Source organism: Leuciscus leuciscus (genome assembly GCF_965113295.1).
Source record: "Leuciscus leuciscus genome assembly, chromosome: 3".
Lineage (NCBI taxonomy): Eukaryota > Metazoa > Chordata > Actinopteri > Cypriniformes > Leuciscidae > Leuciscus > Leuciscus leuciscus.
Window position 1 is genome coordinate 11,162,260 of NC_138727.1, and position 25,140 is coordinate 11,187,399.

General features: G+C 36.6%; 1 protein-coding gene across 1 annotated transcript in view; it reads right to left on the reverse strand.

Annotated features, from left to right (window-relative positions):
• Positions 1-955: 955 nt before the first annotated feature.
• The window catches only part of ttyh3b (tweety family member 3b), a 34,878-nt gene continuing 10,693 nt past the window's right edge, over positions 956-25,140 (reverse strand). Inside the window, exons 4-15 of the mRNA XM_082163460.1 lie at positions 17,832-17,943; positions 15,596-15,816; positions 15,168-15,263; positions 13,313-13,385; positions 12,608-12,683; positions 11,296-11,351; positions 11,119-11,211; positions 10,905-10,997; positions 9,825-9,961; positions 7,629-7,808; positions 6,191-6,266; positions 956-3,747 (exon numbers count right to left, since the gene is read on the reverse strand). Of these exons, the coding sequence (XP_082019586.1) occupies positions 3,574-3,747; positions 6,191-6,266; positions 7,629-7,808; positions 9,825-9,961; positions 10,905-10,997; positions 11,119-11,211; positions 11,296-11,351; positions 12,608-12,683; positions 13,313-13,385; positions 15,168-15,263; positions 15,596-15,816; positions 17,832-17,943 (1,387 nt within the window). The 3' untranslated portion in view covers positions 956-3,573. The remainder of the gene's footprint in view (positions 3,748-6,190; positions 6,267-7,628; positions 7,809-9,824; positions 9,962-10,904; positions 10,998-11,118; positions 11,212-11,295; positions 11,352-12,607; positions 12,684-13,312; positions 13,386-15,167; positions 15,264-15,595; positions 15,817-17,831; positions 17,944-25,140) is intronic.

Below are 25,140 nucleotides of genomic sequence, written 5' to 3' on the forward strand. Positions count from 1 at the left end.
GAAGTAGTGCAGTATTACAGAGGACAAATTACGGGTGTGGACATGGGATGTTCAATTGTCTGATTGACTTAAATATATGAGAATGATAGTCAAAATACCATAAACCATGATTTTATGTAAATTAATATGAAAAAAGTCTCAGCTGTGTTGGGGGCCCTGTCAAGATTCTGTTCATGGGGCCCAAAATCCTTAGCAGCGCCCCTGAGGCTGCATATCGACCAGTTGGCGCAATATTAAAAATGCGTCTCTCCAACGATCGAATCCTGGTGCCATAAAACGTGTGGCGAAAGTTAGACGTGACAACGGAACTGAACACAGACAAGCATTGAACAGATATGTATTGCAGACTTGTTTTCATTCACAAAAATATAAATATATTTGGTTGCAACTTTTGTTGCTTGTAAACCGAACTCCCCATTGCGGTAGGTGAGCTATATGAAAAAGCCCGGGCAATTCTGGAATCCTGGAAACGACATGATAAAAAAAAATGAACGACAACATGAAAAAATTATTTTCCGTTTTGTGCGAACCATCCCTTTAACACTAAAACAATGTCTATAAGCTACAAGCAATATCAATGTAGCCTACTTTAGTGTCTAGTGCATGTTATTATAATGGCTTTGGATAGCATCCAGGAACAACACACAAGTTTAAACTACTTTTCTATATGGCATTTAAACATATAGCAGTTTATTAACAGCCCAACTGCATTTTTTTGTTGTTCTACTACATGATCTATTTTTAAATGTACACCTGCTCACATACTTCATGCAGTTTTCAAACAAACAAGTGTACAAATTCTCTATTCAAGTACTTTGGCATACGTTCATAGCTTATCTTTCCATTTTAAGCATAAAAATTCCAGGGCCAAGATTTTTTTAAGAGCATACCTTGATAAATACATACCTCGATAAAGTATTTTTCTGTCTTCAGGCACTGATGCTCAACACCCTGCACCAGATAAGTTCATTTTAATATATTATTAAAACATTAAATCCAGGCTCAGAAAATCAATTTTCCTGACATGTACAACATCTTAAATCACAAATGAAAAATAAAATAAAAATAAAAAACATGAAAAATCCATAAGAATTGTTATCAAAACATCAATTTATGACAAATTATTATTCACATTTAGAAAGGAGTGAGTAGGCTCATCTGTTATGGTCTATACAATTGAAAGCTGACAATACGCTAGAAAAAAATGTGTACATTTACAGAAAGAAAGGTTACTGTATGAAAATGTTAAGAAAGGCAGAATATTTCTTCCTAATATTTCCTTCAGTCATGCAACTGCATCATATGGTACAGAATCATAGATCTGAACTTTTGGATTGTCTCTATATAATGGTTAGTTGTTGAATACATGTAAATACTGTAAAAAGCAATCTTACATTGTGTCTATTGAGTGGTAAGGTGCATTTTTATCCACTATGACTTTTTCTGTAATATTCTGTGTTTATGTGAAACGTTTAGTGTTGCTTTTTGTGCATGAGTGTTTTTCTAGGATTGTAACCGTGGTTGCCTGACACTACATGGTCAAAGCATATCTGTGCATGAGTTTTAAGGGTTAGGGATACAAGCCCTTTCCTGTTTGCATCCAAACACAGCATCCACTTCTTTTACACAAAAAGATTATTCAAACAACACGCAACCTCAATAGACTGAGGGTGTCACAAAGTCAGAAAAGATACAGCATTATAGCATTTTCCAGTTTGAAATGACATTTCTATGTGCTAATGTAATTTATGATATTTATTCAAATCAAAAAAATCCATAAACACCTACGTTCAAGAATCGCGATGTCTCGAGAGTGGCATTGGATGCCACATTTTACGCATGATAACATTAGCGGTTGATTGGCGTCATGACAATGTTTAAACACTTATTAAAGCGTTATGACACTGGATGCAAGTAAATGAAACCAACAATACTGCACTTGGTAAAGACAGCTAGGTTATCTTACACTACATCCACACAAGTCTTACTTAGTGACTGCATGACAAGGAGGAACTTTCCTCAGTTTCATTGTCCCATCAGTTTTTTTTCCCTATCCATTTTTTTATTTTTATTTTTTTATCTTTATCCTGTGGTGGAAAGGAGGCGAAACCACAAAAGTCCTGTTGGTGGCACAAGTCCAGTGTCCATATTGCAGATTCATCAACACCATAGAGAAGTGTTTCCCCATTGATGTAAAACAAAAATAAAGAAAAAGGCTGACCATGGTGAAAATCAAATCTGATTCACTACAAAACAAAAGACAAAGAAAAATCTCCTAAAGAATGTAAAGCCTGGACAACTAAGAAAAAAAAAAAGAAAAAAAAAAGATTTACATGTGGGGCAGTGGGGAGGCATTTCTCTTTTTGTCCAAGTATCCCTTCTTCTCCTTTTCCACTGAGCAAATTTTCCTCCGTTAGAAATATTCACATTTAAAGTGTGCACATACACACAAGCACCCACGAGTGTATTCACAAATTCAAGTGATATGTCTACAAAACATGTACTATTATTTCATCACAGAGTTCATTGACAATTTTTTTTTACAGGTATTCTTCACTGCAGCTTTAAGCCACGGCAAATGTTGCACTGCACTGTTACACAGAAGATTAGTGCACCAAGTTTGTAGTGTTGATCATTTAGACATTTTTAAGTACAAAAACACTTACTATTTACAAAGAGCAAAGCTCGTGAGTTGTGCCGAGTTAAAACACACTCACTAATGCACAAGGCAAACATGCCACGCACGCAAACACACTGTTAGTGTGCTGTGCAATTGTTTCCCTTCTAGAATAAGATACTGAATGTGCATAATGGCTCAAAGGCTTGATGGCTGTCAATTCACTGTAGAACACCATAGATTACACTGTACTGTAAATACAAAGAATGGCCTTCAATGACAGAAACATTTGTTAATCCACAGAGTCACAAGTATGCAGTGAACTCATGAACATTTGTAAACATCTCCGTTTACATTAAATTGCAATGATGGATACCTTGGATTGTGGCTGTACTAGTAGAACACTGCCATATTGTCAGGAACTGCAGAGAAAGCGCAAAAGCTGCATCGTTAAAACCTTGTTAAACTATATCGACAAGTGTAATTTTGCAAAATACTTAAAAATAGAACTCCATCATAAAATCAAATGTCATAGTGACATTTCTTGCACAGCAAGGCAAGACTCTTAAAAATGACAGTGGTGTAAACCATTATCTTGCTGTGGTAATGTGGTCCTGCAGTCCTTGCCAATATGGCTGCCCTGAGAGACTCTCTGTGAGGGTAGTATGGGAGTTACTGTGCAGACAACTGAGAGGAGTCCTCCAGAAGAGGGCAGTGTAGTTGCTGTGATGCATTGTGTGCGATTAGAGGAGTAAAAACTGGCAGTTTTAACAAAAGTTGGTTGAATGGAATCTTTAAAAAGCCAGAGTATATAAGCATGGATGGCTGATTCCAATCGGATAAAGATGTTGGGGTGAATATCTTTACTAGCAAATGTCTGAACATCGAGGTGGAGACAAACTTTGTACTGGTGGACTTGACAGGTAGATGAATATTGGTTACGCATTTGAGGATGGTTAATGGATGGCGGAGTGGGGTCGGTGGATAGCTGAATTTGGTCGGCTATTGGGAGCCGAGCGGCTGATCAAGTCTGGTCGCATGTTGGGCTCCAGACCGTTCTGGGATTCTGATGGCCTGGACTGGTCTGGATGGCTGGTTGCCAGATATTTGGCCCTCATGCTTGAGGTGTACTGCAAAACAGGGTGAGAAAACAAGGAAAAGGGGAGGGAAAACACCATCACATCATTCTGAAGAAGTTTTTTTCTTTCATTTTTTTTTTTTTTACAGTACAATACTAAACCTTTTTTCAGAATATGGTTCATAAAATTTTTTTAATCAAAGTAAGGAAAAGTTACAGCGTCTACATGGCCATTAGGACAGAGTATAGCCATAGCGTCTTACAAACATGAAGCACATATAAATATGAACCTCACTCTGTCGCTCCCGCTAACTCACTCACATGCGTTACAGACAAACTGACAGTCATTTGGACAGCCTGATGGTTTTTTAAAGCCAAAAGTTACTGTGATGATGTACATTAACATTAAGCGCTAAGGTACTTTTCTCCTCGAGATCGGCTTTTGAGTCCTTTAAAAAGAGTGCAAATAATGTGAAAATAAATAGAAAAGGAGAAATTGACACTAACAAATAGGAAAAGAAAACGGCAGTGAATGAGAATGACACATAGATACAGAAAATGCAGCTATATGTGGGGGAATATTAACAACTGGGGTGATAATGTGAGACAGTTTACAAAACAGACATGCATGAGGTATGTTTTTCAGATGGGTTAGAAAGAGACAAAATTCATGCATATTTTGAATTATAAAATCCAGAGAAGGAGAGACTATTCCATAATATATTGGCTATTCCAATTCCAGCATGAACAGGCACCAAAAAGCAGCATCCTGGACCATGACATTATTGAGAATAAGATTACATCCTTTCAAAGAAACATAGTTTCTTGGGTGGTCTCTCCAGTCTGGAGTTTGAATACGCATGCGTCACGTCCAGGGCCCATGAACACAGATTCAAAAGGAAAAAAAACACCTAGAAAGTAAAACTGAGTGAGCGCGACGCTTAGAAGTCGGAGTGTTCTTGTTTTCTGAACTGAGGATGAAGGATGCCCTTGCATGCCAAGTCTGGTTAAAAGAGCTGCGCTGTTACTTCAAAAAGAGTACCATGCTCCCCTATTCACCGCACTTGAACCAAGAGAGGCATTCTCTGGTCTCGTCATTGACTATACATGCAATCATGCAAACTCCAGGATTCTGAAAAGCATTGCAAAACCCACTTCCACTCAATGAGGGGCCTTGACTTGAAAATAATAAGAAAAATGAATGCCGTCTCAGAATATGCTTTAAAGGAAAGGTTTACCCAAAAATGCATAATCTATTACTAATTTACTCCAAACCCATACAATGTTCTTCCAAAGAACACAAAAGGAGAAAGTTAGCAAAATGTTCATGCAGCCCTTTTTTCATACAATACATTTGAATGGAAATGGACCAAAAAAATGAAATAATAAAAGACAAAAAGGCACCATAGAAATACCCTAAAAGTAAGTCTATACAAACCATGCATAATATTCCAAGTCTTCAGAAGCCATACAAAAGCTTTGTGTGAGGAACAGACTGAAATGTAAGTTATTTGCAGAGAAGCTTCCCTAGTGTTATTAAAAATACTCCTTTTCCGCAGCACCGATACACTGGTACCTCGCACTGGTACACGCTCGCTCTCCTCTCGGATTTTTGTGGGCATGATCATAGAATTTCATACTTTCAAGCAGATTTGCAATGAGAAGCGATGAGTAAACGATCTGCATTTGTGAAGTAAAATAATTAATCTACTAAATATAAAGTTTTTTGTTTTTTTTACAGTTCAGTTGTATTACAATAGTAATATATTTCTGCCATAATACTACTACTACTACTACTACTACTACAACTAATAATAATAATAATTCCCCATGGTATTGAATATCAATATTTTTCAAGGTATTGTAAAAACACTACATCTAAAAATTACAATTTAGGTCTGTTCCTCACATAAAGCTATCATAAGACTACACTGGTTGTATAAATAGATTTTACAGTGCTTTTTTGTCATATTTGGACCATGTCATTTCCATTGGCTATTGTATGGAAAAGAGAACCTATCAATCAAATTCAAAGGAAGAAATTAAGCAAATGATGACAGAAATTTGGCTTGTGCCATCTCACCTTGTTCTTTGTGAGGACTTTTTTGTGGCGATTATTCAGACGACTTGTAATTAGTGTCGCATACAGGCTGCCAAAATGACCTTCCAGGCTCTTTTTATGTATGTGTTTGAGTTGACAGTGTTAATCAATATACTTCAACTATGCTAAAATCGAAGTTTGACAGTTGTCAAAGCTGGTAATTACATACTTATCAGTAAGAGACAGGCATAAATACTACCACTGTAACATCCAGTTTTCTGGATTATCTAAGCAACTTAGGGCAACTACAAATCAGTTATGTCAATCAAGGGGCAGGGTTGCAGGATTATCCATGCTATCTAATAAAAGAGTAACTGAATGTGTGACAGTACGCTAAAAAGCGACTGTATATCTACAGACATGTGTGTTTGTGTAAATGTGCTTGTGCACTTACTGACGGCGGGGGGGATTCTCTGCCAATGAGTGGCGTGTTCTCGCACCGAGGGGTCTGAAAGTTAGCATTCTGGCTCCTGCGTCACAAACGAGACACCAGTTACTCTGACTCCCTCTTCATGGGAGGGATTTCCACACCGCGATGCACTAAACTTTACAAATCTGACAAAGCTTTGAACTGCAGGGTAGGAGTAATGCGCAAAGCCATTGAGTGATACCACTACGCCCTATATTAAGTCATATCCACTATATATGTAGAGGTACATTATAGATATCGCTTAGGATGTGTGAAACATCATCTATATTTACAGAGTAAAACTAATTGCACAAGCTGAATTATCTACTTTAGGGCTGCACGATATATTGTTTTAGCATCGATATTGAGATGTGTGTATCCGTATGTAAAGTATAGGGATCGTAGTTGATCCGTACGGACCAGGCATGTGATTCTCGGATTTATTGCGAAGTTTAACCATCATAGAGCGCAGGTTTATTATGCACACTTGTTTTAGATCCTGTCAGTTTAAACATTTAAGCTATTTTAAACCATTCGAGTGCAAGAAGATGCGAAAGAGAACTCAATTTGAAACTCGCGCACTGTTTTCTGTGCTGCGCACACTTGAACACCGAATTTAGTTCTCTTTCACGTCTATTTGTGCTTGAGCGGACATGCCTGTCTCACGGAGAATCCTCGTAAATAGTCACTTATGGCTTACGTGAACATAAAACAACTGAGAAAGAAAAAAGATGCGCATCATTATATTGGATCTGAGCATTCCATCTTAAAGTGACAGCAGCCTAATATACCCGCTGCTGCCTGAGTCATTAATGTTAATTAAACAACAAAATACAAAAAAAAATTATATTTAATTTATACAGTGAAGACTAAGCAGTTTTATTTTACATTTTTGTACCTGAATACTGTTAGACTTACCTGAAAAACAAAGCACTGTTTATTTCATTTGTATCTTTGTTCTATTGTATTTATCTATGCTTGTAATTTGTTTATTACATTCTATGCAGATTCATTGCCCTACAAAATCATCCCAATCATTCTACAATTATTCATTCTTTCCAAATAGAGCTATTCAAGTCATCTGGTGAAATAGTTTTCATGTCGCGCAATATATGCCGCAGAAAAACGAAATATCGCAATGTAGTTTTTTTCCAATATGGTGCAGCCCTAATCTGCTTATAATTCCCATGCCATAATATGTTTGTTTCTACACGCAGTTTACAGTTCTATATTTATAATAACTTTAATCAAGAAGTAAAACCCATGCAGTATTAACAACTGAAATCTGAAAACCTACGGTAAATACAGCAAAGCCCATGCAGTAATCTATGCTTGCGAACCTATACTACAGGACCTGTAATACCGGTACGGTCCTTCAGATCCAGCCCATGCATTAGGATGAGTTTAGCGTGGCTACACTCACATGTACTCAGTGACTGGTGCGTTGCTGACAGTGTGTGCCGCAGCGGGGAGACTAGCCTCGCTGCCGTAGGTGCTGCTGCCACAGCTGTACAGGCTGGGCATGTGCACGCGGTACAGGTTATCGTGCGGTGCTCGCGGCCCGAGTGTGGCCGTAGTCTCATCGCCATCCTCCTCCTCAGACCTTCAGACAAATTAGCACAGGTCAAACACGTGCCCCTGGGTCGGAGGGGAGGGCAGGGCAAGGCAAAAGTCTCTCCTCTCACTAGACTTGGTGAAGACAACTTTAAAACCAGTTTTCACGGCAAATGCTTTAGGTTTTTTTCCCAGTTTCATCTCTGTCGGTTAACATGACAAAAGGGAAAGTTCTGTTGAGAGTGAATTTTCATGACTATGAGGGAATATATAGGCCTTTTTTTTGGAGAGAAAAAATCCCAACTTACTCAAGCTAGTGTTCACATGTTTTATATGAATTATATGCATTCAGATTCAATTTGATCTCATTCAACTCCACACTTACAGTGAGTAGAACAAATAAAATCCTCTCAAGACCTTTTAGCCAAGCAATATGCTTTTGGAGATATATTTAAATTAAATTAAAATACATATTAAACTTTCAAAATATTCAAATAGAAAACAGTTATTTTAAATTGTAATATTTCACAATATTACTGTTTTTACCTTTTTTTAATCAAATAAATACTGCCTTAGTGAGCATAAGAGATTTTGTTCTAAAATATTTTTTTTTTAAATGACTGACCACAAACTTTTGAGTGGTAGTGTACATTATTATATTTGAGATGTTATTTATATATATAAAAAAGTTGAATTAAAATAATTTAAATTAAGTTTTCAGAGTCAGTCTATTTACTGGGAAATCTAATGTACATGAAATCTTGATGCTCTCAACTGATTTTTTTATTCATGATTTTTAATGGCTTACTCAATGTTGTGGTTGAACGAATTAGGAAATGGTTTATCTGCCAACTAATGGAAAAACTAGGCTCATTACACCGATTCCAAACCAATCATAGACATCAGGGCATTTTTAGATTAAATGTAAAATTGGCAGTCAGGATGCTAAAACAAACAAAAAACTTGTGGTCAATTTGGAATAGGGCAGCGTCTCCATTCATTTTTTGTTTGTCTTTGCTTTAATACATGTGCATAGTCAATGTAAAAAATAAATAAGTAAAATAAAGAGTCAAAACAATCCTACAGCCATAGAAAAAGTAAAAGTACTAAAATGATGCTAGTCAGAAGCAATTCAAGAGAACTTAAAACTCACAAAAACTACTGTGGATGTCCATTGCATGTCCAATGGATTGTCCTCAGTAACCACTGAACGTTCTCTCAGTGATTGGAGTCATGCATTAAATCAACAAACACCCACTATGAATCGGATTTGAAACATAACAAAGGGGGGAGGGGAGGAACGCATTTTAAAGGAAAGAAATAAAAAAAAGAAAAAGTGGATCTGTGAAGGTGTAGATTTGGATGCCACTTTGATCAACATATCTTTTGTTCGTGTAACTCTTAACAGACCTTTTCCAAACCACCTTGCCGAGTGTGTAATCTAGACAAATGAACAGTTTCACATCACCAACATAGTTTCAATGATGATGATACTCTTTTCAAATGCACATCAGCCTTGCTTGCAATTTCATAATAGTCCAAAGGGAGGCAACATCTTCCACAGAAATATAAGTCTGCTTTTGCACAGAATTTGAAATAGGGTCTCTTTGTTCTTTCCCTTTGCAGAGAAACACACGCACTGACGCAGACAGATGCTAAACCGTGAGTCAAAAAGCAAATACCTCCATCGCCTTAATTCAAATTACTCCTTTCAAAATATACTACTATTTTTCCTTTCAATTGCAAGCTATATTTAGATAACCCCGTAACCACTACCAAAGCAAGCGTGTCGCTTTCACATACTATGGGGCAGTGGGTTTTCCAAATCTATGACACAAAAAGGAATGAACGACAAGACAACAGAAACTACACACAATCATGAGAAGATGATTAATATGTGAAAACAGAAGGAGCATGTGTGAAAAAAAGCATTAAACACACGTGACTGGCAGTCAATTCTATGTCCATGAAATGAAGTCCTTGTCTATCTACTGGAGTTGAGATTAAGATACTTTGCCCTCCTGCACCCCCCCTCCTTTCTCTCTTTTGACCCTTGCCCGCTCACCTCTTGCTCTGCCAGGTGTGAGGCACACTGCAAACGATGGAGCTAAACATTAGCGCAGTGACGAATGAGAAAAGGACCAGATAAATGAGACCCTCGACTCCATCGTAACACAGTCCAGTTAGAGCCTGGACATAGTCCTGTGAGACAAAGAAAAAGATGAAGAGTCAAATGAACTTGTTCTTGTTTCAGAAGTCTTTGCACACTGTAAAGGAAGTGGCATAAATGTTTTTGCACAGGATGTACAAACACAATAGTGGGAAGCAATATATGAGTGTTCCTTCAACTTCAGTCCCAAGGGTTGATTTTTATTAAAACTAGCGCCTTTTCTTTTACGTTACCATTTAAATATACTGGGGGTATTGGGGCCAGCAAGAATTTTTTATGGTTTTGAAAAAAGTCTCAAGCTCACAAAAGCATTTATTATATCTCTTTTCTTTTTGAATATATTTAAAAATGTAATTTATTCCTGTGATGCATCATCTTTTCAGCATCATTACTCCAGTCTTCAGTGTCACATGATACCTCAGAAATCATTCTAATAGGCTGATTTGGTTTTCAAGATTCTTTGATGAATAGAAAGTTTGAAAGAACAGCATTTATTTGAAATGGAATAACAAAATAACTTGTCAAGTTATAAATGTCTTTACTGTCCTTTTTGAACAATTTAATGCATCCTTGCTGGTTAAAAGTATTAATTTCTCTCTCTTTCTCTCTCTCGACCCCAAACTTTGGAACGATAGTGTATGTCTAAAACATTTTACCATAATTTATGTTTACTATTTTTCAAAAAGCATTTTACGTATTGACTTTGTCCCAGACCCATATTTTCATTTTTATGCTATTAAACTTTATTTTTAAACTAAAAATCACATTTTACAATAACTATGATAATATAAACAAATAATAGGGAAATAAAAGATATAATAGTGAAACAAATAAATAAATAAAATTGTGTATCTAAAAAAGTTTTTTTTTGTAAAACAGATACTGGGGGTCAGAGGCAACATTTTAACATTCACAATCATATCATTTTGTATACCGAGATGAGCCATAAAAAAGCTCTACACGAAACACGCGTACCATGTGCAGGCTCCGACAATCGACCAGGGCAGTGAGGTGGTGGAGGCTGACTTCAGTGGAGTTTAACACCGCCTGCATCTCCTCCAGTTTACTCTGATAACCAACCCAGAGAGAGACAAAGAACAAACAGATAAACATCCCGATACGGAGTAAAGACACGCTCAGTTTTACTCTTAAAGATCTGATTTTACTCTTTACAGCCACAATCTCACACCTTTGTCTTAGGGAATTCTCTGATAGCTGAACGCAAGAGCTCGGAAACATCATCCTGCATCTCCACAAGAGCTTTGTGGCTCCCGGAGAGTTTCTGCAAATCAGAAGAATCATTTATAATTCATGAAAGAGAACGAGATAATGTGAAAGAGAACAGAGAGAGAGATTAATTAAGTACCTGCTGAAATGGGTTGGTCTGTCCCATGCTGCACTTCAGATAATACTGCATGATATCTAACATAGACATAAAGCATAAATAATAATAAATACAATAAATACAATAAACATGATCATTGTTTTGCTCATCAATGATAGGTTTCCGCAACATTCCTCTCATCTTCCGTTGGTCAACAAACAGATAATTCAAGATTAGATATGGAATTATTGTTGAAATAATTCAACAAATAAACAAAAAAATAAACAGCTGATGCAAACTAACAAATCTGTTGGTAGCAGTACATGCGTCTGCCTCTCATGAGTCACTGTGACCCACTAGTTTATTATTTACTAAGCCAGCTGGTTTTTACTGGCAATGCCAACTAGCTTCATTTGTTAGGATATTAAGTTCGTTTTCTGTGTGAATGTGAGTATGAGTGTATGTGAGAGAGATGACTGTAAAGACGCTGGATTGATCTGAACCACATTACTGCAAACAATATTATGTTTGTGTGCTAGAAAAAGGAGAGAATGAGAGGAGCAGCAGTGGATTGACCTCAGGCAGAGGTTTAATGATGAATTAACCTCAGGATCTAAATCATCACACTCTTATTAGGAGCAGATGTAAAAATAGAGAATAAATCATGAAAAGTCACAGTAAGAAATCCCAATATAATAACAATATAACAACATAATTTTCACTTTAAAATACGTTTGAGTGAATTTTAATAAATATTGTGTAAACTAACTTTAATTTCAGTAATTTTGTGTATTTATCATTTGCTGTTATTACATGATATCAAAATATTTATATTATATTATATTATTTAAAATAACTGTTTTCTATTTTAATATATTTTCAAATGTAATTTATTCCTGTGATGCAAAGCTGAATTTTCAGCTTGTGAGAACTAATTAGCAAAGACATTCACGTCTGTCCAGGAAAGCCAAGGTCTGAGTGCAGGATACAAAACCTGCTTTGTACATAAACACCCTTTAAGAAAGCCTCCTCTGCATAGCAATGCTTCAGAACATTTAAAGCAATGAATGAATGAGAGCGATTGTCAGCATGCACATTTTCTGAGGAGTATTGAGTTCAAGACTTGATACACATCGATATACATTGAATTATCAGTGCATGATGTAATTAATAAAACACAAATAAGAAGAAAAAAATACAGATTAAAATGCATGGCACCATCTGTCTGCATATAATTGTCTACACTGTCTTTTTTTGTGATCTGAGCCTAGTCACAAGCATTTCAATGCCCAGTGAACCCTGTGTAAACTGTGCAAAAGACAAATAAACTGGACTTGACTTGGGGAGTACATACCTTGGTTGATAACGGCGTTCTCACGTGTCACTTTGGTGATGTAAGAGTCAGGGGCAACACAAAAATCACTGGCAGTCTAGGGAAGAGAACAAGACACAAGCACTCAAATACAGGTACAAAGACACAAACATTCAAATGTTTATGAACATTTAATTGACTAACGCCACATACATGTTTGTTAAGTTATCTATAATTCTCATTTCAAACATACACTACAGTTCAAAAGTTTGGGGGCATTATGATTGTTTAAAGCAATTAATACTTTTATTTAGCAAGTAGGCATTCAATTGATGAAAATGGACTTTTCAACTTTCTATTCATCAAATAATCCTAAAAAAAATGTCTCACTGTATCCACAAACATATTAAGCAGCAAAAACTGTTTTCAACATGATTATTAATAAGAAATGTTTCTTGAGCACCAAATCAGCATATTAGAATGATTTCTGAAGGATCATGTGACACCGAAGACTGGCGTAATGGCTGCTGAAAATTATAATAGATTGCATTTGAAAATATATTAGAAATTAGTTATTTTAAATATTAATTTAAAAAAAATCAATAAAAACCTTACCGAACCCTGAATAATACAATCTCCACATAATTTGGCTCTACTTTATGATTCAAACTCTCTTTAGACTGCTTAAAACAGAAATATCAGCATTAAGGTGAAAAGAATTGAAGATGTTTCTGCTAATTTACACACCACAGCAACAGAAAACTCCAGCCCAAGTGAAGCCCAGCTGATCACCAGCGTCAGCACACCAAGCAAACAAACACTGAAGGAAAGAAATAGAGAAAGATTATTGATTACGATAGAAAATTATTTGCACTCATCCCTCAGTGTTTACAGTCATACATATACAAATAGAAGACTTTGGAAGCTCAGTAGTGTGTTGAAACTCGGGGTTATCGTAAAGGGGCATGACATTTCCGAAACATGTTTGAAGATGGCTGACCAATCACAACACACTGATCCAGCCGACCAATCAGAGCACCTTGTACTTTTCAGAAGGAGAGGCTTCATAGAGACCGAAAATAAACAGAGCGTTAGAGATGCTGCAACAATGTAAAATATGTGCAAAATAATGTGTTTCACATTCAAGCGTGAAATCCTATTCTAGTAGACCCCCCAAAACAAAATCAAGGGCATAATATGGCTTCTTTAAATGCACAAAACTGTACAAAAATTGGGTGTTATTTGAGTTTTCTTTTAATGCTATTACTGTGAACATAGCCTAAATGCATCTGTGTTATTTATGGATATTTTCCGGTTGGCTTCTTTTTAAACTTGTTTAGGCTCATGGTGAGTAACCCAGTTAGTAAACATCTCTGGGGATTAAAACAACCTCCCACCGACCAAATGTGCTTCTAGATACACATGCACCCTCAAACACTAATATAACCACAAACACACACACATGTACACAACACGCGACAGAAGAGGTGTCTTATTGCAGCAGAAGGAGTGAGAAAGTGAGTCAGAGTGAATCAAGGGGAGATCTTCACCCTCCCCTGTATACTAAATAGATTTTATTTTGCCTGAATCCATCTCTCCACTGACAACTCTCTCTGATTCGTGCTCTCTCTCTCTCTCTCCATTTCTAAAGGCTTTCGGAGAATGGATCTCAATTTTGCATAGTTACAGGCTAAAAATAGGCCTTTTCACACAACGATTTTCAACCTGGAAATTTCCAAATTGAAACTGTAAAGTCAGGTAGTGGATTTTATCCTGAGGCACGTCCTGCAATGCATCAGGAAAACAAGAAAGGCCCTTATGATTAATCTTGAAATATCATGTGATCTTGCTCAACATTGATATCCAGTTTTCTTTTTTCTTATACTTCAGTATTTCTTTGTTGTGATAGTCAAAGTCAGTTACATTTATTTAAGTTCTACTGACACAAGTTCAAATCAGGGTCATATTCCAATTTCATTTTCCCTACATTGTCATGTCACTTCTCAAACCGCCCTGCTGAATTCAATAATGCCCACAAACATAATTAAAAAACAAAGTGTTATTTTAGTAGCATTTATATCCTATTGTAGCATATTTTTTTCTTTCAGTTTTCAACTATTTTTAAGTTTTCAAATTTAAGTTTCAGTAATTTTGTTATGTGCGTGTGATTTTTATTAGCTTTTGTTTTTTCTAAATATTTCTATTTAGCTTTTATTTATTAATTGAGTTTTCAAAATCATTTTAGTACTTAGAAAAAGAAAACTAGAACTGAAATACTGAACTGAAATTAGTAAAAAAAAATATTTAATATTTATATTTTATTTTATCTCAGCTTTATTAATGAAAATTATTTTATACAGTAATACTGTAAAAACTAAGTATTAAACACATACAACACACATATATTGGGTTAAACAGTATATTTTCATTTTAGGATTTTAAAAAAATCTTATTTTTTGGAACTAAATTAAATAAAAAATGATAAAAAGTCACTTCTTAAAAGTACATAAAAGGTTCATTAGGCATTTGTTGTGATAGATTACATGGGTGGCTATTGTGTGTGATATTAAATAAAACATGTGTTAATCATTTTTGCACTCACCTGATCAAGATGCTTCTAGAGTTGCGTATGAGACCAACCAAAACGAGCAGGCAGATAACAACATCAAAGAGCAGCAGGCCCAGATAACCCAACCACCTACAAAACACACACACACACACACACACACACACACACACGATCACTTACATTTCTTTATAACTATCCAAAAGTAGGGACAGGTCTGGACTTTATTATTGAATAACTCTATTGTGTACTCTACTTTGTAACGTCTTTGGACATTCTTATGCCTGAAAGCCACCGAATTAGAATTTTTATTTTATTTTTATTTTTTTAAGAAAATCTGCAAACAAATCACACTAGACTACATTTTTGTAAAAACAGGATTTAAGAAACCACCACTCTCTGCTGTAATACCTTTGAAACTAATTTAGACAGAGCAAGATGACTTGACTGGACTTTATAATTACCTGTACCAGTCAAACTGCTCAGTAATGGATGCCAAGTGATCCAAAGAGAGATCCGTAGCGCTCCAGAAAGGCACCTCCACCATCAGATTGATCAGCTCATCCAGCTGACCCTGCAGTTTCTGGACGATGGACAAGTAGTCTGTCTGCTTGGAGTACACAGTCTCCAGCTGCACCAAACCCTCCTGCAGGGTTTCATTCAGACTGCTGCTGCTCTCTGATACCTAAAATACAAACACGCGCACAAAAGGAAATACGTTAGGCTCAATACATCAGATCCATTTTTTTTTTTCCTGCCACCTGAATCAAATAGGTAGATTACAATGATATAATTAGTGACCAGGACCTGGAGAATTTTCTGCCTGGCTGATTACTGTATAAGAAATGTTAAAACAGTTGGTGCCATAGCCATGTGTGCAAGTGCTCCGACATATGGTACGGTTGCACTTCGGCGACCCGAGTTTGAGTCCTGGCTCGAGGTCCTGTCTCGGTCCAATTCCCCTCTCTCATCTTCCGTGATTTCCTGTCTGGCCTATCTAAATAAAAGGCAAAAAAGCCTAAAAATAGCTATGTTCAAAGGGACCAAAATCCCATTTACATACAGTGAAGTTTAATTAGCGCTCATCCGATGACGTGCGTTTTGGCTGTGTGAGTGTCATTTCTAGCACATGATATGGATAAGCTACCGGAGGTAAATGTGCCAGCTTTGTGGGCACTAGGGATGGGTTGACAATATCGATATTGATGTTTTTAATCAATCTTCATTTTGATGAACTTATCTTTTAGGGCATTTTTACACCTGGTTCATTTGGAGCGTTTGTTTCGGAACCTGGTGGTTTTCTCCCTTAGTTCGGTTCATTTAGGCATATATGAACATGGCAACTGCATTCGGATCCGCACTAAAACAATCACTCCTAGATCGCTACATTCGCATAAGTGATTGCGTGTGTCTCAACAGTTACAGATAAAGCCACAATAAGCTTGTTGAGTAAACTTGTCCAATCATCTTGATGGATGACGCAGAGGAAACTCTGACCAATAAGAGGCCAGTTTTACTCTCATGTGACTTGCATAAACACATTTTGGTATGCTTTGAGATGTTGCCTTGTGAAATCCCTGTTTCGGAAACAAAGCAAAGCAAACGATCTTCAGGTCTAAAAATGCTCTTAGTCTATGCTGTTTTCATTTCACGGCATGACTCATGTAATCCCTCAGTGTTTCAACCAAGGAAAGACAAAGAAATAAAATATCTTGTAAACAATATGTCCCATCATGTTACATTTGCCTCAGGAAAGCCATTCATTGTCCATAGCTTATTAGTCAGCAAGAAAGAAATAACTCTAGAGAGAAGCATTTTGCTAAATATATGCAGTATATTTACATATTCATTTTATTTTTACTTAACCTATTGCCATTATTATTTATCGTATGTTTGTTGTTTGCATAAATCTGTCATGAAAACAAGTTATTGCAACCACAGTTTAAATATATTTCAACAACAAATTGTAGTAGAAACATATCATTTATATAAAAATGCACTGTGCAATTTAAATGCTTATATACAACTAATTATTGAATTATATCAAATAAACAATTTTTGGTTTGTGGCTAAATGGAAACTATTTCAGTTTCAGTGTTTCAGCAAAAAAATAATTTCAGTGCATTACTAGTCTCAATGATCTCTCTGGTTCTCTAAAGCCCAACTTTGTCCTCTGACGTACTATTGTCCACGTGACGTAATTTTCGTCATCATTTGCGCACAACAACATACAACAGCGCATAAGCCAGTGACTTGAGCGCTTGAAAACAAAGTCCACTAGATAGTGCGTACTCGCCAAACGCATCTGTCTGCGCTCATGACCTTTTGAAATAATTAACATTTAACAACCAAGCATGGTGGGGATTGTAGCTGTGGCCATGGAGGTGCAGTGAAGTATTTGGCAAGAGAAGTAGTGTTTATTCAAGTTAAAGTGTTCATCAAAGGGCAATGAACTCTCTAGCAACAGCAGTGGGATGTTCAGTAGAGGCGGCGGTAGATTTTTGGTACAACAGTACTTTAGTATCGGTACGCCATGCAACTATTAGTTACGGCTGTAAAATAGAAAACGAAAAGAAAATATGTAAAGAGTGTTACAAAGTGTTTATCACTGGCAACAGAAGGGCATTTAAGTCTCTTTTAAACACTTGGATACAGAAAATTGTCCACAGCTCAGAACAAACAAAATCGTGAATGACTCACCAGTTTGTCGATGCCTGCCACTGTTTGGTTAGCATGGCGCAAAGAATATGTCAGTCGTGTCACGCCATCGCACGTTTCGCCGTTTCCATAGAAACCAACTGCAATGCCAGCACTGCGGGAAAGTCATCAAAATAGGAATTAGCTCATGTGACTGTGACAGACTCTTTTATATAGAATGTAATAACACTCTCTCACAAGCAAATGTCTTTATTCTGGAATCTTAAGACTACAAAGAACTCTTGAAGACCCTGAAAATTACCAGATCTGAACTTGTGGTTTTTGCTTTTATAAAGACATTAAAACACAGAACCATGGGCTTTCCCTAAAATTACCAGCTTGCATCAATAAAGTATAACACATTGTGTGTGTGTGTGTGTGTGTGTGTGTGTGTGTGTGTGTGTGTATATATGAAGAGTTCAGATGCAAAAGCCTCTAAGTGCCATCTGAAATGTTCTTCTAGAACAATAGGTAATTTGCATTGCCATTTAAGTGAAATTATTTAACTTAAATATACGAGCTTGATAAAAAAGATAATTCTAGAAGAAAATTTCAGATGGCACTTAGAGGCTTTTGCATCTGAACTCTTCATATATATATATATATATATATATATATAAGCTGATTTTGGACTAACAAGGAAGTTCTGAATTCTGAAACTTACAGGATGTTTTTATATTACAATGACCTCTTACAAAAGATCAAGGACATTTTTTATCTCTTAATTCATGACCCCTTTAACACAACGGAATTAATGTGAGATAATGGCGCATTTATTTAAAGTACATTATTCTCAGGGCAGTTTTAGTGTGTAAGAGTGAGGGTTTTATCTGATGCCACGTGCACATTTTCCCGCATGTGTTACTCTTTGTCTCTGTCACTCAAATACAAGAGGATTTAGGCAGGAGAGCTCTTATAAGCTTAAGAGTGTGTGAGACAGAGATATCGAGAGAGAGGTCAAGCTGTCATTCTTTGTTAAGGTCAGGAGTCACGTGGCTCAACTAGGCTTTCCCTCTCTTACCCAGAAACCCTCACTCTAACACCACTGACCACAATCACTGGCTTGTTTGTTTGTTTATCTGTTAGTTGTGAGTGGGCATATGTTAACAGTTCTGTTTGAAGGATAATAGTAACTGTTACCAAAGCTAATTGTTAAAGTATAATGAGTATGAAAATATTTGATTCACAAGTGATACAGTGTTGGTTTAAGATGGTAATGTGATATTGAATAAATTATTAATCACACTTAAAAAACAAAGCACCAAAAAGAGCAAAGGTACTAGCAGTATAATTTTTTTAAGTATCATATAAACACAATGGTACAGGAAATTCAGTACAGAATTTTGTGAAGTTCGTGTGGGTTCATTCAGAGATGCAGTTGGCACAGACATATATGGGTCACATTCAAACATAAATGTGAAAAGTCAGGACAAGCCGCCTTAGACTTTCAACCTTAACAAGATCAACTCAGTTAAATGTCATTATTGTGGAAAATAAGCCATTACTTTTTTAGTCCTGGCTGCTTTAAATAGAATCGATTCTGGCTTGATGGGTCAATTACTGAGCCAAAGTGTTATGCATAAACCAAGGCAAAATGACTTAAAATAATTAAACAGTGAACCCAAATACCTAAAGATACAACCAGACACATCTTCGTGAGAATCTGGCACTGTTAGATAAGAGATATTGAATAATGACTATGCGGCTATGGCAAACACATACGCAGAGCCTCCCCACACACACACTGGCAGAGACCTGCAGTGCATTATTCATCTCGCAGCTTCAATGTTCAAAATCTGATTCTGTTGCTATGGCAACATCTCCAAGGAACCGAGGGAGCAGCGCCAGGGAGAGAAGGGGAAAAAACTGACGTGAGGGCGACAGAGGGAAAAAGAGAGAACGTAATGCAGAGGAAGAAATTTTTTTATATCCGAAACGGGTCGCTTTAGCCCAGGACAATACCATACACACACTGCTAAAAACACCAATTCTTATCATCAGTAGCTTTGTCTTATTTTCTCCAGTAAACATGTCAAAACATCAGCATCTGTGAAACAATACTGCATAAGATAAGAATTGAATTCACAAGATGTTTTTGAATATTTCTTAAATATATTTTTCATTAGTTTGAAGATAAACCTCACTAAATGTATTATTTTATATCTTATTTTCAAACAGACATTTTTTGCAGTGTATACCAATATAAAAATATCCATACTGTAAAAACATTATAAAAATGAAAAGAATAAATAAATGAATGGAAATAAAATAAAATAATTAGGGCTGGGAAAAAGTTAATCACGATTAATCGCATCCAAAATAAAAGTTTGTGTTTGCATAATATATGTGTGTGTACTGTGTATAATTATTTTGTATATATAAATACACACATATGCATGTATTTATTTTAGAAATATTTGCATGTATATACTGTATATACATTTATACATAATTTATATTATATATAAATATAAATCATTTATATATAAATAAATAAAAATCTTAAATATATACATGCATATGTGTGCATTTATATATACAAAATAATAATACACAGTACACACACATATATTATGCAAACACAAACATTTATTTTGGATGCGATTAATCGCGATTAACTTTTTCCCAGCCCTAAAAACAATAAAATAAAAATAAAAATTAAGGGTACATTTACATGACAACGATGTACTAAAATTGGAAAAGTTGTCAAAACGATCCTCGTTCACACGGATCCGCGAAAACAACTAAACGCTGTATTCTGCAGCCAGGCCACCAATTGGTGATGTCACTTTATAAAGAAACACTACGCGCCTATAGACTGAACAAGTAACATGCAGGCGCTTGACGTCACTAATTTGTGGTTTTGTTGTTAACATGGAGACGATAACGGTATCATTTTCAAAAATCTTCACTTTTAAACCCATTTTCAAAAGTTTGCCTTTTCAGGCCTTGTACACGCTAATATGTTTTTGTTTGAAAACGCATCTTTTTCTCTCCGTTTTTGGCCATCCATCCACACTAAGATGGCATTTTTATGAACGAAAACAAAGCTTTTTTGCTTTACAAAGTTGATAAATTTGAAAAAGCCATTTTCGCATAGTAATGTGGACTGTCAAAATGTAGGTATTTGAAAACGATGAAGCATGTTTAGTCATGTGACGCATATTGAACCTATAGATATGTGTCTTTATACTGCTATTGTGCCTGTTACATGCTATTCACTTTCACACGGCTGCTAAAATATGTTACTTTGTACACTCTTCATATCGCAGTCCTACAAAGATGACAGATAATTTACTCGCATTTGCTGTCCTGTGGCAAAACATGAGAGCAGATGCGTTTTAGACCAAACATAGTATAATGGTGAGTGAGTGCGACCCGGACGCGTCAGTGAATAGTGAGATATTTTGCTAAATAAAATGATCCTGCCAGAAGAATTGCGTGATAACTTTATGTCTTGTTCCATTTGTAGCATCTCAGTGAGCTTTTATAGGGGTTTACACATACACAGTAATGTGAATTTTGCCATTTCCAACATTTCAGTGTGGACGAGAAACTTTTGGAAAACACTTAAAGGACAAGTTCGGTATTTTACACTTAAAGCCCTGTTTACAGATCGTATCTGATGAAATAGAACGGTTAAGATTAAAATTTGGACACATGCTGCTGTCCCGAGAATTTTAGGTTTATTTCGCTTTCCCCCCCCACCCCCACAATGGTTGTCTATATGCACTGGAAGATTCCGTCCTAAAAACACATTCAACTTTCGTTTACAAAGACGTGAAACTCACCGAGTGGTCAGGGGGTGTTCACTGATATGTTCCATCAAAAATCGCTGAAAAAGATGCATTCCAACAGGTTTTATCGTAGTTTTTGTCCAACTCCATTGACTTGCTGTGAGACCGCAGCACCTTTACGGTATTACTCCGCCGCTTCTTCTTCTGCTTCTTCTGTGTATTCAATGAAATGCCCGTGGTTTGCTTGCAATTGGCAAAGGTGCATTATCGCCACCAACTGGGCTGGAGTGTCTATTATTCAAGCTCTCAACGGAAGAATCACGGGTGTGACGCGTTTGGCAAAATAGGTCCACAAAAGCGAAATAAACCTAAAATTCTCGGGACAGGAGCATGTGTCCAAATTTTAATCTTAACCGTTCTATTTCATCAGATACGATCTGTAAACAGGGCTTTAAGTGTAAAATACCGAACTTGTCCTTTAAAAACACGGGTGTGGATGGAGAGCATTTTGAAATGAAAACGCCGTTTTCAAATGTATCCGGATAAATGTAGACGTAGCCTCAGGCCCACAAAACGCTATTGTCGTCTAAATGAATGGCCAAAAAGCAGAAGTTTTTTGTGTTTAGTTGAAAACGGCCCTTAAATCTGAATCATAGGGAACAACCAACCAAGTGAAGCATTTCTGTATTTTTCTAACTTGAAGCGATTCAAATTAAGTGAACTATCAACTTTGATCCCTAAAAGCTGCTCTAAGCGATGTTGGGTGATGTCACTTCTTGTTCACGTTCGAAGTATTGTCAAACAAAACGGAGGCTATAGCTCGACCCTCCCTCCTCCTCATCCTGTCCCCTCCCCCTCCCTTCAGTGCTTCCTGAAACAGGCTTTTTTCCGAAATTCTGGACTTCGCACATTCTTTCTCCTTTTCCCTCTTCTTTGCTATTTCTTCATCGGAACGTTGTTTCTTTGGCCGTGTGTCGGCCATATCAAAATTCAAGAGAATATAATTCTAACGTTAGTCGTTGTCGTGGACATCTCTCCTCTAGCTAACTTTCCTCTTCATGCTTCTCTCTCCTCCCCTTCATGTGCACGCGCACTAACCCCCCAACCCCCACCCCCAAATCATTCTTGTCGGTTATTGGCTGGAACACTGTTTGTTATGTTTCGTGGTCCAGGCTGGGCCAGTTTGTTTTTGTTGCCGTTTGTGGAGCCTGGGCTGTCTAAAGAGACTGCGTTTTTTTACTGTGTGTTCAGGGGACAGGCAGCTAGCAGATAGTGAGGAGATGTTTGCTGTATGTGACAAAAAAATACTTTTGGGAAAGCTCAAAAAAAAAAATGTTGTGGTGATTAACATTACCCTAACTGTTGTTAAAGCTTAACTTGTACTGAAGCCGGAATATTCTTTTAGTGGAACTGAATGTCATGAAAATTATTTGCTTACAGTATTTTTAATGCTTCTGATTGAACATTCATTGAGCTACTAAAGCTAAAAAACACAAAACATTAGTGAGATTAAGCTTTTTAGGAGAGAGCTAAAATGTTTTCGTTATTCGTTATTCGGCACCCCATGAGTGTGTGCACTATTTGATGTACTTAATGATGCATGAGGCACAATGTGTTTCATCTGAGCCATCATATCAGCATGACATCTCTCATCTCTGCCATGGACCCATCACTCAGTCTGATCCCCAACTCGCTCTCTTTTTTCCGTTAAGCTTTATCTGCATCTCGCTCAATCAATCAGTCATCATTGTCCTTTTCTCTGGTTCTTCTGCATCCATCTCTCTCTAAGGGAAATAATCTCTTCTTTGTTTGTCAATCACAGCATGAACGGCAGAGTATGAAGTCAGATATAGGACAGACATGAGCTGAAGAGGAAAAAAGGAGGGAGGGAAAGCAGAAGGGGTGGAACAGAGGGGAGGAGAAGATCGTCTGATGACCCTTGTGGGGGGATAAATGGGAGGAGAGCCCAGAAAATAATCAGAACAGAAGACAAAGAAAGCAAAAACCCAAAAGCAATTAGAACAATAACGAGTAACAGTTAACAAAAACAAAACTATGTAAAATTCATATGCAAAAAGATGGCTTATTATTTACACAAATTAGAGTAACTTTGTTTGATTTAAAAGAGTTTTCCCTTCAATAGCTACATAACTTGATAACATTATGATTACTTCCAAAGGCCGTTGATGTACAAAATCATAGACTTGTAGATTACTTGAACATAAGCAAAATCTGCATGGGGGACACCCAAATTCATGGATCCCTATTGAAATTCCCCGATTTCATCAGCGTAATTTCACAGAGCAACTGTAAATGTGACGCAACTTTATGGTTTACATAAATGAAAGAACCTAAAATAATTTGAAACCCATTTTTGACCAAGTGTGAACAACTACAGCAAAGACTCCCATTTAAAAATCAAAGTATTTCCGTGAAGCTTTTATTTAAAAACCAATCCACTACTTCACACGACCACAGAAAATAGCAGCTGGTATTATTAAACAGGGTCATTGCAGGACAATTCAGCCGACATCATTTTAACCCCCAACTAATGCAGACTCTCGATTAAACTACTTAACCTCGGTGTTCAGGGTTCAGTGTGCAACGGCTGCCTGCCTGATCTGACCTCGCAACTCTCTCTATATTTAAAGAGATCTGACAGGAATAATTAAAGACGTTTTAACCAGAGACCAAATGTACACAACAAGCTAAACTGCATATAAACACCTGAATATTTACTGGATTGAACACATATAAAAGGAAGTACCATGTCAATCTAAAGAAATGGTTTAAAATGTTGAGGTGATTTGTCAAGGTCAACTGTCAGATGTGACAGCATGTGGATTGTGAAAAATGTTACAGCAATGTCCTAACTATCCTAAGCAAGAATGGGTTAACACAACCGAGTGTGTGCAGGATGCTGTCAGGTGTACATTGAGATACAGACATGAATTATTACTAAAAATACAGATGAGTTACCATCCATTCCACACTGCGCAAGGAGAAACACACACCTACAATTTCATATGAATCATGGCCACCGGCGCTCATCAGCGTGGGTTAGGCGTTTAATAAGCTGCCATAAGCGTTGCATGAATTATGTGTCATACAGCTATTAGTTGAGTGCTCTTTTGTTCTTAGTTTTTGGCTTTTGTTAAATCTTTCCCGGTCAGCATCTTTTTTCCAGCCACCGCCAGGATTTTTCGTCATTTTCACAAATCTTTCATGGCCCCCAGAATATTTTGTTGTATGAATATCTGAACATGCAATATATCAAAAGAACAAACAGAGCAACTTCTTAAATTATCTTCTCCGTGTAAACTACAAAACTGCAAATCTGTGACAACGGTGACGGCATGCACATGCGTAGGCCTATTAAGTGTTTAGTCTTAGGCTTTTTTTTTTTTTTTGCAAATTAAAGGATACAAAAATTAACAGTAAGAAATAGGGTGAGGGTGGGGGGCATATACATTTGGTCATCATGAAAAATTAAAGGTTCCTTACAACAGACTCAAAGATGATATACGTTTTCGAAGCCTTTTTGTTCAAAGGTTTTGACATTTTCTTAAAGCAAG